Below are 19,851 nucleotides of genomic sequence, written 5' to 3' on the forward strand. Positions count from 1 at the left end.
GTCATTGTCTGGGAACATGACTGCAAACACTTTCAAATTATTTTCACAAGATTTGTAACTGTAATGGCTGCAAATCACTTTTAAAGTCCACACGATCTCTGCCTTTAACGAGTCCGTCTTCGTGTATTGAACTACGTTCATAAAGCCTGACTTCTGGCTGGTTGAAGTCGATGGCTCGACAACTGTCGGTGCGCATTAGGGATCGCAACCGGTTACAAATAACCGGTTATAACCGGTTTTCGGGTTTTTAAAACCGAAACCGTAATCGGACTTTCGAAATCGGTTAAAATTTCCAATCATTTCTTCCGGTTCTGGTACTCCACATTGCGCTATTTTTTTCAACATCGTTTCTACTTTTTTCATGTTTCGCTGTTAGAGTAAAGTTGGACTCAAAAGAACATTCAGTTAATTCAAAGAAACATCAAACATGGCATCGAGGAATCGCTCGGTATACTTTCATGCCCTTTCTGAATGTCCGAAAGAAGAATGTCAACATTAAAACATTTTTACAAAAAAAATGAAAATTTAACTTACACGAGTGCGTTGTTGAAAGCCACATTCAACAAGCTTGTTTGCCAATATTGTATACAAACTACCCCATTACCGCGGAGTAAACTAACGATCGATGGTGTAGCGCCGGAGAAAAGGACTCGGAGGCGGAGTGTCAGACACAGGAACAAAACTTGTTTTATTGGCAGACATCAAAACACTACTCGCATAACGGGGGGAACTCTGTGAACTCGTCACTCCGGAAGAGCAACAACAAAAACAGTCCGTGCGGAACCCCGCACCCCAACTCGAGGTCTGGCGGGTAAATTATGTAAACACCACCATGGTACCGGTTTTAAAACCGGTTAGTCGTTTTTTTGCTCCAACTGTTTGGTTAAAACCAGTTATGAAAGTAAGCGTTTTTTTGCGATGCCTAGTGCGCATGCACTGCTAGTACCACTGCGTGAAGTTGATGCTTCACTATCTTGATATTTTAGAAACAGATTCATACCAACGGAAGATGAGAGAGTCTTCGCCAAATCAGCGTGTCTCCTGTTTTTCCCGGTGTGACTCTAGCGCTTTGACGCCCATCTTTTCAAGCTGGTAACTCTGCTTGCACAGATGGCAGTAAAACATGTGCTGATCTTTCAGATCTCGACGAACCCAGCTCCCAAAATCCTTACTTTCAACCCAAGCTTCTTGAAAAATGCACTTCCCCGTGATACAAGTTGGATCGATGAAAGAACTTCGCTACGTCGTAACGAAGACGAAGTGAAATGCCTACTCACGGAAACAAACAATGGAATATCGACAAGATGGAGACTAGTTGTCAACACGGTGACTTCCGTTGACAATTTCCGGCTGATTTGGACGCCAGACGGATCGCTATTTTTTTTTTTTACATCAAAGATTCATTTATATTTTAGGGAGAATTTTGGCAGTAGAGGTCCTCCCTTTGATATTTTTTTTAATTTAAGGCCTTTTTTGGGGCTTGACCGGCTTTCGCGGATTTTAAGGAGTTTTAGGAGCTCCTAAATGCACCTTTGAAAATTTAGGTTTTTTTTTTTTTTTTTTTTAGGGACTTTTAGGGCCGCGTGCGAACCCTGGTCTGTGGTTCTTGGAGCTGCTCTTGTACGACAACAGATAATTGACAGAGGATGCATTTGAGATATAAAAACAAAAACACCTTCATTCATTTTCCAAGCCACTTCTCCTCTCAAGGGTCACGGGAATGCTGGAGCCTATCCCAACTATCAACGGGCAGGGGGTGGGCTACACCCTGAACAAGTTGCCGGCCAATTGCAGGGTAAATACAGAGAGACAACAGTTGCACTCAAAATTACACCTAAGGGCAATTTAGAGTCTCCAATTAAAGCATGTTTTTTGGGATGTCGGAGGAAACCAGAGGCCGCCCGGAGAAAACCCATCCAGTCAAAGGGAGAAAACGCAAACTCGACACAGGTGGGGCTGGGATTTAAACCCCGGATCACAAAACTTTGAGGCCAGTGTTATAACCATGCAGGCCATAAAAAGACAGTCACTGGGGAAAAACCTTACCAAGGTTGTGATAATGCTGATACATGATTATTATATATGTTTAGACAAATCTTCAAAATGATGCACATTCTTCCAATTTAGATGTTTGAAATGACTAATACAACAAGTCTCATGCACTGACCATTGACTTCAATATATTTATACTGTTTACCCATACAGTGAATAAGTTTATTATGTTTGCAATCATACCAGTCAAGTTCTCCACCTCTTGAGTTCTTTTCTCCAGCAGCCGTGCCAGTTCTCTTTTTTCTGCCTCAAGCTCATACTTGGATTTGGGCTGCTGCATTTCAGGAGACAATTTTTGTTACTGCTCCACAATTTAAACAATACATTAAGAAACCTAGAGGTAATACAAACCTGTTGCTGGGTTTTATCTTCAGGAATGTCCCCTTCAATTCCCTTTAGAGCATTCAGCTCTTCATCTATATGATAACAAAGGCACAACAAGATTTCAACAAAATTTACAAAATGTAGACAACATTTAGAGTCTTGTTGTGATCAGGGACACAAAAGACAGAGTTGACAAAACTATGACTGTTGAACAAACAAAAAAAAACACGTTAAGGAGCATGAATGCAAACTCACTTAGCTTTTTATTTTCCTCCTTAATTGTCTGCAGCTCTCTAGTGACAGACAGGATCTGTTCCTGACTTTCCCCAAATTTTTTCTCAATGTCAAAGTACTGCTGTTCTGTAGGCGAGAAGACGTTGAACAGGAAATCAAAAGTATAACACAAATATCAGTGGCACAAAATATTCGTTTACGTATATTTCTTAACATGGCAAACACTTTTTTCGAAAAGTTGTAGTTATACTATTTGTTGTCATATACGCAAGGTTAACACAATGCTGTCCCGAATTGTACCATCAAACAAAGCTATCCTCTACCAAAGTTAGCAGAGTAGCTATACCGTCCAATAACGCTTTCCTCCGCTAAAGTTAGCAGCGGAGCTATGTTAGCCGGTGATCGTAGCGTGTTCAACAGAATACAATTTCAAATTCAACATAAGACATTTGGAATACTGTACACAGTTAGTTTTATTTAATGTTTCCACAGTGATTTACATACTTAAAGAAATCTATTTGAACTCGATGTAGCTACGCACCACTGTCTGTTTTGAATCGCTCCTGTTGAGTTAGGAGCGCCTCGTTAGCGTTCTGTAGCTCCGTTACAAACTTCTCCAACTTGTTTTGGACACCCTTGGGGAGTTTGTTCAACTCCGCCCGCTCCAGAGCCTGCAACAGGACGGCCGCCATCTCCAGCTATCTTTCCAAAATGTTAATATCTACGTGAGTTCGGATTAAGTAGCATGCCGTATCTATTCTTGAAAAGCACGGTCAAGTTTACCAGTTTAGTTTTCTAACATAGAACACTGGAAGTAAATTTTACACTTCAAAATAAATGCAATGCCAGCTTCCGAGAATCGAAGGCAACCTGTATTGTTTTGTTTGTATATTTGCTGTCTATAACATAATATATATAATTTGTAAGTATCTTTACCTTATTATTTTTGTATACGGTGGGAAATATGGGAAATATTTTACGTGTGATGGTATCTTTTATTATGAAGACTCAACGACAATTGAACGATTACAGTAGGACAACTTGATGAAAAACTGTTACGACAGAGATATGCGACGGAAATCTCACCTGGGAAAGCATTGTGGTAAATGAGGTTTTTATTCCTGTGGTGGTCCACCTACACTGTCAAAAATTGAGTCAGAGCCTTACTTTTGAATTGATATTTCTGCGACTGTTTTGCTTCTTCCAAATAACTTCCACATGCTACGCTGATAATTATTGAATATTTACGTCAGTGCGATAACCGCTAACTTCAGGTGACAACTAATCGTTAGCTAATATTACTTTATTTTTATCTACTTGCTAATGTTAGAAATACAGTAGCATAACATTTTTAATGTATGTATGTATGCATGCATTTTGTGCCTCGACCCATTCAAGTGTTTTAAAGTTTGTTTTCTATGCCACGTCTACGTTACCCGTTCCATGCCTGCCTCTCAACTAAAATAACAATACTGTATCGATATATTTGTTATTATTCAGGAAAGATGGGCCGTGGTTACATAGTAGACGATACAGTGGAGGTATATCTGTCCAAACTATGTGAGCAGCAATCTGATAATGTCACAGGCCTTGTCATTGGACAGGTACGTTAACATCTATTATGGAGTTGCTTTGTGAAACTGCAGTTGTTTGTGTCAGACCGCCAATAAACAACAGTATAAGTAAAAGGCTGGCACCTCTGCATTAACCCTAACTCTAGAGAAGAAATGCCTAGCTCAGATATTAAAACTTTCTAAAAAGACTGACAAGGTAGAAAACAGATAATGTATCTATAATGTAGTATGTATTGGGTTTGTCCTGATTTTATGGACTGCACCAGGATGTTTTACAAAATAAGATGAGAAGAGTCCGTGTAAATGTTTATATTGTGTTAGCACCATTGTCAAACCAAGAGTGATGTCATTTACTCCACATTTCAGAGCTCAACTCAGAGAGATATTGTAGTTATGGTATGTCGAACACCCCCAAGAGATGAGCCCCTTGTTGGTACAGGAAAGTGTCTGGACAAGGAATGGATCAGTGAGCATGCTCGACAGGTAGGAATCATAAAATAACAATGTTGTCTGGCTAGCTTTAGATCAGGTGTGTCCAAACCTTTTGCTGCGTGGGTACTTTCAGGAAAATCGAAGGATAAAAGGGTCACTTTGAAGTTCTTCCACTTTTAATTGATTAAACGGGCTAAAACAACATTATTCAACTTACTTAAATACAGGACTGCTGAAGACTTAAAACATGGGCTTTAGTTTTAATCAGAACTTAAAAGAAAACATTTCCTGAATATATAATTGACAAACCATCCATCGATTTTCTGTATCGCTTATCCTCACAAACCCTCCTTCAAAAATATCTAGATGATTAATGTGTGTAAAATTGATATGATAATCTGTATTGTATTGTGTTCTACGCTACCAAATGTGATGTAAATGGGGTCAACTGGCAAAGTTATTTTTTAATCCATGGTCCACCAGGTCCCTTGTGATGGTACTCTATCTCGCCATGATGGATCATATTTTCCAGCACTTCCAACACTAATTTGGTAAATTTAATTAACTTCAAATGGCTCATTACTTAATATTTATTCCTTCCTGTGTGTTTTATAAAATAATATGGAGTGTTTGTTCAGTCTCACCTCCTAATTAGTTTTTTCTTTGCATGTTTGTGTCCCAAATTAAACCACACATTACCTGACCGCCATCTGCAAACTGAGTTTGGCTCGTGAAACTTTCTTTGTAAACTTGGGCCTTTAGCTTTCTGTAGTTAATAAAACTTCATTATATTTAACAATTATATTTAACATGTTTTCCAATGATGCCATCTTTTTGAGAATATTATTCGATATATATAATATTTAAAAGTTAGATTTAGCAAAAAAAAAAAAAAAAGGGCCGTGTTCAATGTTATTTTTAGTATATGCCATGGGCTACCAAAATATAGACAGCAGGTGCCAAATGGTCCTTGGGGTGTAGTTAATAAAATGAGTTGGACATTAAACTATAGAAAATTTCCATGTGTAGAAGTAACAAATGGTGTAGTGCAGGGGTGCTCAATCCGTCGGTCGCGATCGATCACTCGATCACCAAGGCAGTTTTTGTCGATCATGAGATCGCATGACAAAAAAAACAAAAGAAAAGATGTAATCTTATTATCCATCTTGTCACTTGATTCAGGTGTGCGCAATACTCAATTGACTAACAGTCCATTTGACCAATCCTGACCGCTTCTGACATGTCTAGCAAACTGGCCTCTCGCAGTTGTGGTGATGCCCCCCCCCCCTTCCCCAAATGTGACAGGATTACTCTCTGCTCCCCAACCCCCCAGTCAGTAGATGGTGAGAGGTTGATTGGTTGGTTGGTTGGATGGTTGGTTGAAAAGTAGATCCTGGAACAAAACAAGTGTGGGCACCCCTGGTGTAGTGATCCATTCATCTGAATTTGGCGCAGGCAGCGGGGATTTAGTTCCCACTCAGTGACAGTGTGAATGTGAGTGCAAATGATTTTCGCTCTCTATACATGTCCTGCAGCTGACTGGTGTCCAGTTCAGGGTGTAGTCCATCTTTTGGCTAAAGTCAGCTGGGATGTGGTCCAGCATCTCGTGATGGTGAACAGGATAAGCAGTTCTGAGAATAGATGGAAGGATGTCAGTGTGTAGCGCTACGTTTTCACCAGTGTATATTCTGTATTCCTTTGTGCAGGTTTCCAGAATGTTACCCGGTGGGTTGTTTGTGCTTGGAGTTTTTGTCATCATTGATGCTGATAATAAGGACACACTTGCCTCACTTCGTCAGGTGATGTTCATTTATGCACTCAAATATGCAGAGCCTAGATTTGACAACAAACACCCTTGTACTGGATGAATCAACAACATAAAATCATGTAATCTGACAAATGTAGATGTATATTTAAAAAAATGCACATCTGCTGTATTACATTTTTTTTTAGTCAAACCCCAAGTTCAATGTGTCAATGTCATGTGAAAATCAATATTTTCCGTAGTATGTACAGTATTTTACTGTTTAGTGAAGTGTGTAGTACATTATACTAATACCACGTTATGTAGAGGCATCATGGTAAAAATCATATAATTTAAATTAAAATGTCTTTCTACAGCATACATAGCATGAGTTCTAACTGTACCAGTACAGTACTCACATTATTAGTACATCATTTAAATGGGTTAATCGTGTCAAACCACTCTCATATAAAAGATACTTAAGTAAAGCAATTGTATTTATATAGTGCATTACATTCTAAAGTTAACTGCGCATTACATTATTAAAAGCTTTAAAAACAAAGAAAAAACAGCATATACATTTTCCAACTGAAGGGAAAAAACTACAAAATATCCTTTTTAAAAGTGGATATGCTCCAAAAAACATTAGAAGAGAGAAGAGTTTTTTACTTGGACATAAAAACATTTACACTTGGGGCTAATGTCACTTCTGTTGGCAATTTATTCAATTTGTGTGGAGCATAACATTTAAGAAGAATTCCACATGTGAAGACTTGTGTGCGTTCTCGTGTAACACATTTGATTGGGAAATTAAGATAATAGATGTTGTAACATAATCTCTCCAGCGTGTCCTGGGTCGTCCCTGGGGTCTCTTTCCTGTGGGACATGCCCAGAACACCTCACCAGGGAGGCGTCCGTGGGGCATCCGAATCAGATGTTCCAGCCACCTGATCTGGGTCCTCTCAATGTGGAGGAGCAGTGGCTCGACACTGAGCCCCTCCCAGATGACCAAGCTTCTTACTCTATCTCTAAGGGAGAGCCCGGTAATCCCTGTGGAGGAAACTCACTTCGGCCGTCTGTATCCGGGATCTTGTTCTTTCAGTCACGACCCACAGCTCATGCCCATAGGTGAGGGTATTAACTCCCTCTTTACCACAACGGACCGATACAAAGTCGGCATCATTGCAAACGCTTCACCAATCAGTCTGTCGATCTCCTGCTCCATTCTTCCCTCACTCGTGAACAAGACCCCAAGATACTTGGGGCAGGATCTCATCCCTGACCCGGAGTGGGCACGTCACCCTTTTCCGACTGAGTACCATGGTCTCAGATTTGGAGGTGCTGATTCTCATGCCAGCCGCTTCACACTCAGCTGTGAACCGCTCCAGCGGGATTCGGAGATCACGGCTCAATCAACCCAACACAAGCACATCATCTGCAAAGAGCAAAGATGCAATGCTGAGGCCACCAAACCAGACACACTCTACGCCTCGGCTGCGCCTAGAAATTCTGTCCATAAAAATTATGAACAAAATTGGTGACAAATGGCAGCCTTGGCGGAGTCGAACTCTCTCTTATCGGAAACGAGTCTGACTTATTGCCGGCAATAACCTGTAAGATTCAATTAATATAATCAAAATTCTATGTAGATTTATCTGTTTTACCTGAAATTCTTCAATGGTCCTCTTTAATTTGCACTACCTCATCTTTAAATGATTATTTATTCAATGATGTTTAATTCAAACCCAAATTCTTGTGTCTGTGTGTTTGTATGAAGCTTGCATTTGCAGTGCAGTGTCTGATAGTTTCTGAACGTTTGTGGAACTCTGAAGATGATGAAGTCATAGACTGGCTCACATTACACATCAACCCCAAATCCAGAAAGTATCCTTTGACACACGTCTTCACTGTTTTGTGCTAAATGGTTGAGGAACTTGTTGAATCTTTAATCCTTCACATCAGACTTAGCTGCAGAACATTTAATATAAAAGATCCCAAGGTGAGTCCTTAGCCACGCTTTCCCTATGCAACTTTTAAAAGCCTTTAGTAAGTTTAGGCTATACAGTGGAGGGAAGAATTAACACTTGAGAGTTGCTCTCCATTGTTTCCCTTTTTTTATTGTGGCATAGTCATCATGAAATTGAAGTAATTGTTAAACCCACCTCATGCATGTCATTTGCATGATGGTTGCGAACCATGAGAACCATTTTACCCTCTGATGTGCCTTTATTGGATAATTTATCTAACAAGAATTTACTTAATCACAGTGGCAATAATTTGTTGGCTAAATATGTCATAGGGAACTTTAGAAATGAAATTAACAGTTGCAGCAGTGTAGACCAGCAGAATTGCTTGGATTTTTAGTCGTGTTCTTGTTGCAACGCGAAATGTGTCATCTACCCTTCATGTAGAGTTGCCATAGTTTTGGTACCTAATTATGGCATCCAGCTTATATATTCTGTCAAATGAAAATGTGTCTTAAATGTCATGCAGAGTATCGTTCAATGGCACTTGAGGATTTTTGTGAACCTTTTCCAGAGTTTGGCCAAGCCTGCTGATTGGAAGTATCAGTCAGGGGTATGTTCCTCCTGGTCTACGATAACGTGCAGTTTAAATGTGGACTTACTGGTTGCGTTACGAGACAACAGAGCCTGTTCAAAGACCATGGAAAACTGTTTGAAGGTATGTATACCGACACTAAATCAATCTTCACAAACATTGATGGGCTTTTTCATAGTCCTTCCTATGTTTCAGGAAGGACTGAAAGTGTGGGCACGGCAGATTGAGAATGCAGTCTGTCTTATTGAAGGCATACCGCTGCCAGATGATGCAGAACTCACAGCAGGACAGGTTGTATAAACATCAACAGAAATTGTATAACTTGTAACAACAGTAATGTTACACTACTATATTCAAAAATATGTTCGGTGGAATATTTCTTAATCTACATAGAATTAGTCATTAAGGAAGTTCTAAACTGCTTTCAAATGCCATTGCTGAAAAATCGGCATATGCACGGTGTAACAGTAGAGCTAGCATTTATTTTGCTGCTCCTTTCAAACAGAAAAGTTTAAAAAGTGAGACTGCGTGTACAACGGTTGTTGCCTCCCACATTAAGATACAGAGAAAGCGACAAAGTTAACCCTTGCACCCTGCATACAGGAAAATGAGTCAGTAAAAATGATCGGTCGGATGGCTGCTGTGTAAGTGGTCATCCTTTCTCAATAGATTTGGCAAAAAAACATAAGATCATTTTGTCTGAAACTGTCCCGAGATCCTCAGTTCACATAAAGGATGTCTTCTATTTTGTGAAGTTATTCAGATACATCTTTTGGGTCTCAGTGCTTTATGCAATATTATTTATCTCTATGTCAAGACACATGTACTGCAGTGTATAATGCTAGGACTGTTATCAAACCCTGAGTTCTAATATATTGTTTGATACAAATTTTGCAGAAAAGGAATATGAGACAGATGCTTACTGCTCAGCTGCTAGTTGCTCCGGTAAGATACAATTATGATTAACTTTTACACATTATGCAATGACTAAGACATGAGTAAAACGTTATTTTGTCCCCTACTTGGTCTTAATAACGATGTGACATACTGTATGACAGCTATGAAAGTGTAATGTGCTCCTCCACAGTTTGGTAGACTAAATATAAAGAGATGATGTTTCTGTATGGCAGGAACAACAGCACCGATTAAGAGATGTGGTCCAGCAGTGTGGAGGCAGCTTGTCTGTCAGAGGATCCATCCACAGCCGAGCTTACCTACACAACAACAAACCAAAGGCCAAACTGGCTGAGAGGGTAGGGTTCAATACAGTAGCCATTTTCCAACACAAAAATCCCTTCATTTTGTCATGAAACAATCAATATTTATGCAGTTGCTTAAGAGGGATGTGATCTCTACGATGGTCACAAGAGTTCAGATGCTGCTTGATGAGTTTCTGCCTGTCGAAAATGAGGGCAAAGGGGTCAGAAAAAAGAAACAAGGAACAGGTATTTCTGCACACCTTTAGTATGATTAGCTTTGTATGATGTTTGATCATCAACCAGAACTGTTTTTAATATTGGGGATAACGTTGTATATTAGCTAATGAATGTTAGACAGGTCTCTTGAAAGAGCTGGAATCTCACCGAATCAGGCTGGCACTGTCACAAACTATCACGAGCTAATGCACATTACAAAAGCACAACTTTTTTGCTCGTGTTTTTTGCAAGTTTGTTCATCTTTCTTCACCATAGGCCCCAAGAAACATTAGTTGAATTAAGTTGTGTGCATACGTTCGTATGTATATTTTCTCTCGGCTGTCAAAGTTTGCCACAACCTCTGTCTCCCACAATGCCTTTTGCTTGTCACTTACCGTTCTCTTCACATAGTCGCCCAACACCAAAAATAAATGAACACAACATTTTTTTTTAGTATTCTTTACATTATGTACTTTGAATGCTTATTTTTGGCAGTGTGTGTGAAGCAGGTTAGACTATTTACATGTAAAATGCGCTTATACTTAAAAAAACTCACATTACGAAACGACTTCGGGAACGGATTAATTTCGTAAGTAGAGGTACCACTGTGTACTGATTGGCTGGGAACCAGGCGTACCCTGCCTCCTGCTTAAAGATAGCTGGGATAGGCTCCAGCGGAACCTCTGTGATGATAAGCGGCTCAGTAAATGTATAGATATTATTGTGTACTATTGTGTTGATTGTTGAAAGGGTCTATTGATTGTTTGATGTTTTATTATTCTTTATCATTTTTTTTCCATCAGTGTTTCTGGTGGGTCGGTACAGTGGCGCAGCTGTAAAGCGTTAGCGTCACAGTTCTGAGGACCAGAGTTCAATCCTGGGCCTGCCTGTGTGGAGTTTGCATGTTCTCCCAATGCCTGCGTGGGTTTTCTCCGGGAACTCCTGTTTCCTCCCACATCCCAAAAACTTGCATTCATTGGAGACTCTAAATTGCCCCAAGGTGTGATTGTGAGTGCGTCTGTTGTCTGTCTCTCAGAGTCCTACGATTAGCTGGCAACCAGTTCAAGGTGTACCCTGCCTCCTGCCCATTGACAGCTGGAATAGGTGTCATGGTCCTGGCGGTCCAGCCCTTGCTGGGCGGGTCCCAGCACACTGGCTCTGATTAGGAGGCGCACACCTGCGCCTCATCGGCAGTGATTACCCCGGTGTATATATAGAACCCATTGGACGGTCTGGCTTGGGCAGATTGTCGCAACTCATGCCCCGTTCCTGCACCTCCGTACTCTTGATCGTCAACCCTAGTGTACCGACCTCCCCCTGTCCTCCGACCGACCCTGTAAGCTTGACATCTTTGATACTCCTGCCTTCTCTGATCGATCTTCCGTGTACCGACCCCTGCCTGCCCGCAGACCTGCTCTCTACGCCCGACGTCCTGACTGCCGCTGCTCCACTTGACTGTCTGCCTGATCCCCAACTTTGAACGAATAAACACTTTTTCCCGAATTACCTTTGCATCTCCGGAATCCTGCATTTGGGTCCTCCCTCCATACTGATGGGTCGTGACAATAGGCTCCAGCACTCCTGCAACCCTTGTGAGGATAAGTGACTAAAAAAATGGATGGATGGATGGATGGAGGATGGATGGATGGATGGATGGATGGATGGATGGAGGTTTGTGGTGGTACATTACATGATATATTATTTTAAGATTGCATCCAACCAAGGAAACATATCTGATCTTTAGACCAGATTTCCTCAGTTAACTGTGACAGTGGTTAAATTTGTTGACAAAATATATAAAGTTAACCAATTTACTCACTTTGACTTCTGTTTGCTACAGTCATTATCACATTACATTACAATTTAACATCATAGTTAGACCATTATTTAACACATTAAAAGAAAGTGCTATACGCAGATAATGTTTTGCAAGCTGACATTTAATTCATAGAGCGCTTGGGATTTAAGTAATGTATGGCATGTATGGTGTATGTAAATTGTTAATGCACTAACATCAGTGTTCTATCATTTGGCAATTATATTTCTCGTCTATACCTTATTTTATCCATCCATCCATTTTCTTATCCTCACGAGGGTCATGGAAGTGCTGGAGTCTATCCCAGCTGTCAACGGGCAGGAGGTGGGGTACACCCTGAACTGGTTGCCAGCCAATCACAAGGCACATCGAGACATACAACGCTCGCATTCACAATTACACCTAGGGGCAAATTGGAGTGTCCAATTAATGTTGCATGTTTTTGGGATGTGGGAGGAAACCGGAGTGCCTGGAGAAAACCCACGCAGGCACGGGGGAGAACATACATACTCCACACAAGCAGGTCCGGGATTGAACCCGGGACCTCTGAAGTATGAGGCCAACACTTTCCAGCTGATCGATCCACGCCGCCTACTTTTTTTAAATTGTTGTTAACCTCTTGTAAATGTTGTTCCTTTGACTCAGCAGGATCTTCCATCTCTGTTGTGTCAAGGACATGTTCTTTGCTTACACAAAACTGCTCAGCAGTTTTAAGTAAATAACATTTAAAATTTTCAACTAAACCTGTTTTCTTTACACAAATCTGACATTTTATGCCAGGACTTAGATATTGAAAGCTCGTTTTACACACTAAAATTCACGAGAACCATTCCAGGCCACCATTTATTCTGATTAATCATAATTAATAATGTCTTTCAGAGCAATTCTGCCTCCCTCACCGTGTCTTTTGTCCTGCAAAAGTGAGTGGGACTCTATGTGTGTGTGACCACCAGTTCAATGACGAGGATCCATCGGAAGTAATTGACAGGCTGAAAGAAATGCTAGACATCGATACAGAGGATCAAGACTTGGATACCAAGCAGGAGATTGTTGCTGAGATCATAGGAAGTGGACAACCACCAGGTGGGAACTGATTCTTTATTGCCATGTTGCTATGATTTTAGATGGAGAAATGCAAAGAATTGTCTTCGTTGGCCTGTTTATAGGCCTGCCAAGTCTGAATGACATCTATGTGGTTTGTCAATTGAATGCAGAAGACAATAAATGACATATGGCTTGTAAAAACAACCGGAACAGGTTTCCCTTTAACAGTGACGTAGATAAGTTACTGATTTATTGAAGGACCTGCCCACTTCATGTTCTGTACTCTTACTATCTCGGTCGTCAGAATCTGATTCAGCTTTATTGGCTAAGTGTGTAAAAACACACACTCCGGCAGTCGGTGCTGCCTTGGTATGACATAAAGAACAAAGAACAACAAAGCAACAAGTCCAAAGAACAAGAGACATTTCTATTTATGGGAACTATTCCTTGTAAGAGTCGTGCAAGATGTAAAATCTTCCTTTAGAACAGTTAAGAGATCAGGATGTCAACGTCCCAGATTGTGTAAAGCTTGTACACAGTCCCTTTACCCGTTCGCGGTTCCCGTTGTAGACCAGTGCAATGACAATTGTGCAAAGGGAGCAGGTTAAATTAACGAATTGTGCGGTAGTCAACAAAATATATTACTAATACTAATATCGATTAGACCAGCAGGATGTGAGTGAGTCTAATAATGCCTGGGACAAACAGCCTGCATCTTGTGGAAAGCTTAAACTTTACATTGCCTGCATAGTTCAGAGGAGTTGAAGAGTAAATGGTTTTAATTTATTCTTGGATAAATTCCTGTGCATTTCGGAATCGCAGTTGTACTTTAATTGTTTAGCCACATTTCATGGAGGAAAACGTCATAAACATGTGCTTTCATGCAGGCTAAAAACACACTTTCTGACTTGAAAGATACCAAGCCCTGCCAGCTGCATTCAAGCTATATAAATACAGCATACAAAAAATAGTATACATGTATTAACAACAGTACCATATATCATCTAATCGTGGATAAAATAGTAAGGCTTGCTGTCATTGTCGCCAAAGTGTGTGACCAAACATGTCTAGTGCCTATTACATTCAAGTGAATGAGAGCGAGGAAAAGCCTAACTTCAAAATAAGCCCTCTTTTTATTTTCACCAACCTCCCTTGTAATAATCCGCTACTTCCTTGATTTTTCATCTATCACTCGCTATCTTTATAATGCAGTCCTATGGGGGCACAAGCCAGTGCAATTTGTAGGCTGGTCCCAAGCCCAGATAAATGCAGAGGGGTGCGTCATGGCCCGGGTTAACAATGCCCGCCCTAGGCACCGTTAACCTGTAGGGCGTCGGTGGAAATTCAGCTACTGTGGGTCGAAGACAAAGAAGAGGAGGAGACCGGATTTGTTAGCAGAAGAAGAAGAGGAATGTACGGAGCCTACAACTGAGTGTAGGGACTTTGAATGTCGTGACTATGACAGGAAAAGCTAAGGAGTTGGTTGACATGATGACGAGGAGAAAGGTTGAAATATTGTGCATCAAAGAGAGCAGGTGGAAAAGGAGTAAGGCTAGAAGTTTAAGAGCAGGGTTTAGATTATTTTACCATGGATTAGATGGGAAGAGAAATGGAGCAGGGGTTATTTTAAAGGAAGAGCTGCCTTAGAATGTCTTGGAGGTGAAAAGAGTATCAGATCATGTGATCAGGCTGAAATTTGAAATGGAGTGTTATATATAATGTGATTAGCGGCTATGCCCCACAGGTAGGATGTGACCTAGAGTTGAAAGAGAAAATTTGAAAGGAACTAGATGAAGTAATACTGAGCATCCCAGACAGAGAGAGATTTATGATTGGTGCAAATTGTAATGGACATGTCCGTGAAGGAAACAGGGACAACAAAGTAGTGATGGGTAAGTACGGCACCCAGGAAAGGAACTTTGAGGGAGAGATGGTGGACAGCTTTGGAGACAAGGTTCGAGAGAGCAGACTTCGATGGTTTGGAGATGTCCAGAGGCGATAGAGTGAGTATATTGGTAGAAGTGTGCTGAAGATGGAGCTCTCAGGCAAAAGCGCAAAAGGAAGACCAAAGAAAAGGTTGATCGATGTTGTGAGGGAAGACATCAGGGCAGTTGGTGTTAGAGAGGAAGATGCAGGAGATAGGCTTACATGGGAAAAGATGACACGCTGTGGTGACCCCTAACGGGACAAGCCAAAAGGAAAAGAAGAACATCAAACAGTGTGAGTGGATTCACATTGTGTGCACTACCTTATTACAGATGATTGTAATAAAGGAAGAAAAGGAAAAGAAGACTCGCTATCTTTATGGTTTAGTCAACTGATAAAGTACAACACTGTATCGTGTATGTGCAACCTCTAAAGCACAGGTGTCAAACTGGTGACCTAGGGACCAGATCAGACCCACCACATTATTTTCTGTTGACATGCTTCTTTTCTCACAAAATAACAAAATTGGTAGTTATTTTGCATTGTAATAAGTTACAACGTTCAGATATTGGAAGTATTTGATATTGCCAGTCCCCTTTTGAAAAGAAGTGTTATAGTTGAAAAAAAGTTTTTACAGACTTCTGATTTCAGAATTAGTTATCCATCAAATTCTTGTGTTCCACTACAACATGCTTCCAGTTTGACTTGTTGTCATTCTCTGCTGGGCCAATCAGTATTACTGTGGTATTAAAGTATATACGATATACCATCACATGACTCCTCACTTTTAACTGGATATACTCCTTGAACCTTGACACCCTTTGCAGAATCGTCATTGCACTGGACTATCGCTTTGATGAGCACTTTAACTGCTCTAAATGCTCGAAGACTGCATCCTTGCACAACTTGGAACAACTGTGAGTTCTTAGAAGGAAAAAAAAGTTCCTTGTCAATTGATTGTCTACTATCCGTTCTCAGCGATATTGTACTGCGGCAGGACCAACTACCAGAGACAAATTCTTTGTGTTGTGACATACTTGAGCAGTAAAGCTGATTTGGATTCTGATTTTGGTAGATTTTTTAGGTAAAAATGTTGTTTGGGGAAGCAAGTTACAGCAGTCAAATTTAGCAGTTGAACGGTATTTTGTAAATGTTATTGTTTCATTTGACCACATTGCACTAGGATGGCATTAAAGTTACAGTATGGTAAACAGTGTTTTAACGAATGTCATTTTTCCAGAGGCCACTGCAGAAAATGTTGAAGAGCAAAAACCCAAGAGAAGCAACTATATAGGTAAAACACAGCTTCCATCTGTGTTTGTTGTCAAAGATGCTCTTGCATTAACTATTCGCTGTGTCTTGGAGAATTTTCTCTTTTTTGTCACAATATCAACTGAGGAACAGTCATTCCATGACATGTTCTGCTTTTTACTGTCACCCATTCTTCAGGAATATGATATTAGTTAACACATGCTCTGTTCTGATTCTTCTTTTTTGTGTCCAGGTGTTGCCATGGGCACTGCCGCTGCCCTACTTGCTACCGCTGTTTCAATGTTTTATCTCAATGACATTTGACACGTCCACACCAAAATAAAACATTTGAAATTCTGACTAAGTTATTCAAATCAGTTCTGTATTGTACCATTGCGGGGGGAAAAAAAAACTTTACTTTTCAACACACACCCAAACTAATGGATAAAAATTACACTCCTCCACATCTTTTATCTTTAAAAATTGTGTAATTGGGTCCTCATTAAAGGTCAAGTGTCAGGCCTATAAACATTCTAAAATACATATTGTAATGAGAAATCCACATAACATTATTCACTTCAATGTCTATACGAAAAAAGAAATATGATCGAAGACCGCGTCATCCATGCGCAAAGTTGCGGAAGTCTCATTCGACATTCAAGTGGTCGCCATATGCATCATCTGTCACAGTGGGACATTCGCTATTGAAAACACGGTGTGCTATCTACTATGGGAGACGAACAACAGAGATATTCTGATTTTTGCGACGCCCCTTCTGACACGGAAGTTCTTTTGAAAGAAGCGAACATCTCACAACAGAGTTAAGTGACGGGGGCAATATTACCCTATCACTTTGAGCCATATTTAAATGAAATGCGGATCACGGCCAAACTGGATGCAGCCAAACCACCTCTCCGCCCGATTCACCTCTGCGGTGGTGCTAAACAACGCCACCCACAAGCGACGACGATGCCGCGACCAAACTGCCTCACCGTCCGATCCACTTCCGCGCCGGTGATAACGCTGGCCCGCGAGCGACGACGATGGTGCAGACAAACCGCCTCCCTGTCCAATCCATCTCCACGGCGGAGATGAGCCACCGCAGTCCGGCGCCGCACACAGAAGCCTTTCAATGCCCACATCGACACATTTAGCACTCCTGACTTACGGATTGCATCCACCCCCAACTATTATTTCTTTTAGTAGCTGTATACACACCTACCTGTCATTTGGAACCCACGAAGCTATCATACATTGCACCTGTGCAATCCATTTTTCACGGCGAACCGGGTATTTTGGAAAAGTATGAAGAGCGAATCCATCCTACCAAGTGTTCAAGCAATATCCAGAAATACAACAAGCCGGCATTTTGACTAACACTGTCATGGCCCTGCCAGTCCCTGTCCTGGCCGTACCGGTCCCCAAGGCAGCACGCACCTGCTGCAATCGGAGGTGTCGCACACCTGCGCCTCATCGCTAGTAATTACATCCCAGTGATATATAACCACACACATTTGCGAGATCGTTGCTTCATGCTCATTCCCGCACTCTCGTAATCCCGTTCCTGGTCTCCCGTGTACCGACTCCTACCTGCCCACTGACCTGCCTCCTATGCCTGACGTTCTTGTTACTGCTGCTCCCGTTGACTGCCTGCCTGATCCCCCGACACTGGACTGAATAAACACTTTTCCCGAACTGCCTCTATGTCTCCTGAGTCGTGCATTTGGGTCCAACCCCGTGTTCTGGTCATGACAAACACGAAGGAACAAAGAGCTACCTTCCCACAAGTAAAACGAATAGAAACATACAAGCAAGCATTTCACACACCTGCATGATACCACTGTTCATTTAGATTAGACCTGTGAGTTATAGCACACAGGCTTTCTCCAGCCCCTTCACAATCAATTAAATTATGAAATAAAAAAAAAAAAAAGTAGAGTGTGTGCAGCACTTTTATGCTGAAGGTGTCCACAGGGTCATGCGAGGGTTGTTTTGTATGTTTGCATATGTGCATGCAAGCAAGAGCAGTGTGTCCATCTGAAAGAAATTACCTGTATCCCCATGTTTGCAAAGATTCAGATTCTCATTTCTTGCACAGTGGAAGGAAAAGGGGAATTTACTGTGATAAGGATTAGATTTAGTCAGTGTTGATTAAATAGTGATATAATGTTAATATGTATGTATACTATTTTGCAATTTTAATATGATGTCTTGTATACTTAATTCTGTTTTTATGTTATTGTAATAATATACACATAGGAAGCCTTGTGAACACTATTTAAAAAGTCTACACTGATTTCTGAAATGGCATGGTTTTGTAGTATAAAAATAGAGAAGTTCAATCATTTCTATGATTAGTGGCGTAGAAAACTCGGGCAACTCAACTAAAAAAAAGAAGGCTACATGCATGTGTTGCAATGTGCACTCCCTCTTATAATTTGAAAGTGGCTGTTTATAGAATTAACTAACCACATTTAAACTTGTTAAATGGGGGTCAGCACACAGCTGCTACCATTCATTCATCTTCCATAAGCTCACGAGGGTTGTGGGCATGCTTGAGCCTATCCCAGATGACGACGAGATATGGGGTACACCTTTCAGTGGTCACCAGCCAATCGCCGGGCACAGATGAACAAGCAACCATTCGCACTCACATTCGTAACTGTGGGCAATCTATGAGTCTTCAACAAACCTACCAGGCCCCTTTTTGGGATACGGGAGGATTTGAACCGGGTCCTCTGAACTGCAAGGTGGATGTTCTCACCGTTCCTCTAAAGCTGTCACTATTCATTCATTCATCTTCCATCCCCCTTATCCTCATTAGGATACATACACTACTCTGCTCAACATTTAGTATATGGACAGGTCTCAATACGTATGGCTGTGTGATATTTCAGTATTTCTTTTTTAATAAATCTGCCAAAAAATTAATTCAACTTTATATATTTCAAGAAGAACTTAATTAAAATAAATTGTTGCAATATTACACAGAGTAAGATTTTATTTCCCATACCCATTCAATGGGAATTTCGCAGAGGTCCACCACCAATATTGCGTTTTGTCATTGTTCCATGTACAGTAATAATTGTTCTTCTCAGACTGTGTTTTTGGGAAATCCCTTTACTGCCTTGTTTTTTAAATTGTTCAATTCAGTGCTGCTCCTGTTCCAATGTCATATTTTCAACTAATAAAACTAGCATCTGAGGAATTTCTACCAATGAGTCAAGGTTTCACTCACAACTTTCATAAAGATTTACAATGATTTCTGGGCAGAAATGTTTGGCAAGTTTTCAGTATAAAAAAATTTCATCAATCTTTTCTAATTCCTACAAACTGGTATTCGTCTATTTTGATTTAAAATGAAAAAAGCTATACTGTGTTATTCTGTTTAATTTGTTGTTTCTTATGTTTAAGAGTCAGGAAAAAATATAGATCTCAATGGAGGTGGAGTTTGTAACTGGCACTCTTCTATGGTTATTG

The 19,851-nt window shown here is 40.6% G+C and overlaps 2 protein-coding genes across 4 annotated transcripts in view; one reads left to right on the top strand and one right to left on the bottom strand.

The window, feature by feature from the left end:
• LOC133510551 (nucleoprotein TPR-like) overlaps nucleotides 1–3,399 on the bottom strand; it is an 88,364-nt gene extending 84,965 nt beyond the window's left edge. The window contains exons 1-4 of the mRNA XM_061838589.1: nucleotides 3,152–3,399; nucleotides 2,632–2,736; nucleotides 2,404–2,468; nucleotides 2,236–2,326 (exon numbers count right to left, since the gene is read on the bottom strand). Coding sequence (XP_061694573.1) covers nucleotides 2,236–2,326; nucleotides 2,404–2,468; nucleotides 2,632–2,736; nucleotides 3,152–3,302 — 412 coding nt within the window. The 5' untranslated portion in view covers nucleotides 3,303–3,399. The remainder of the gene's footprint in view (nucleotides 1–2,235; nucleotides 2,327–2,403; nucleotides 2,469–2,631; nucleotides 2,737–3,151) is intronic.
• A 204-nt stretch (nucleotides 3,400–3,603) lies between these two features.
• odr4 (odr-4 GPCR localization factor homolog) lies at nucleotides 3,604–16,731 on the top strand. 3 transcript variants are annotated; one of them, XM_061840161.1, is made up of 14 exons: nucleotides 3,604–3,712; nucleotides 4,111–4,214; nucleotides 4,551–4,667; nucleotides 6,323–6,415; nucleotides 8,138–8,244; nucleotides 8,323–8,359; nucleotides 8,899–9,042; nucleotides 9,115–9,210; nucleotides 9,817–9,864; nucleotides 10,050–10,172; nucleotides 10,250–10,364; nucleotides 13,030–13,233; nucleotides 16,361–16,414; nucleotides 16,625–16,731. In XM_061840161.1, exons 1-14 carry the CDS (start codon nucleotides 3,655–3,657, stop codon nucleotides 16,693–16,695), a joined length of 1,371 nt encoding a protein of 456 aa, XP_061696145.1. In that variant the 5' UTR covers nucleotides 3,604–3,654; the 3' UTR covers nucleotides 16,696–16,731. The 3 variants fall into 3 exon arrangements, with proteins under 3 accessions (XP_061696145.1, XP_061696146.1, XP_061696147.1); XM_061840162.1 differs by having other exon boundaries at nucleotides 8,329–8,359; XM_061840163.1 differs by lacking the exon at nucleotides 3,604–3,712 and adding an exon at nucleotides 3,719–3,884.
• The last annotated feature ends 3,120 nt before the right edge of the window (nucleotides 16,732–19,851 follow it).

The sequence above is a fragment of the Syngnathoides biaculeatus genome, chromosome 13, assembly GCF_019802595.1.
Source record: "Syngnathoides biaculeatus isolate LvHL_M chromosome 13, ASM1980259v1, whole genome shotgun sequence".
NCBI lineage: Eukaryota > Metazoa > Chordata > Actinopteri > Syngnathiformes > Syngnathidae > Syngnathoides > Syngnathoides biaculeatus.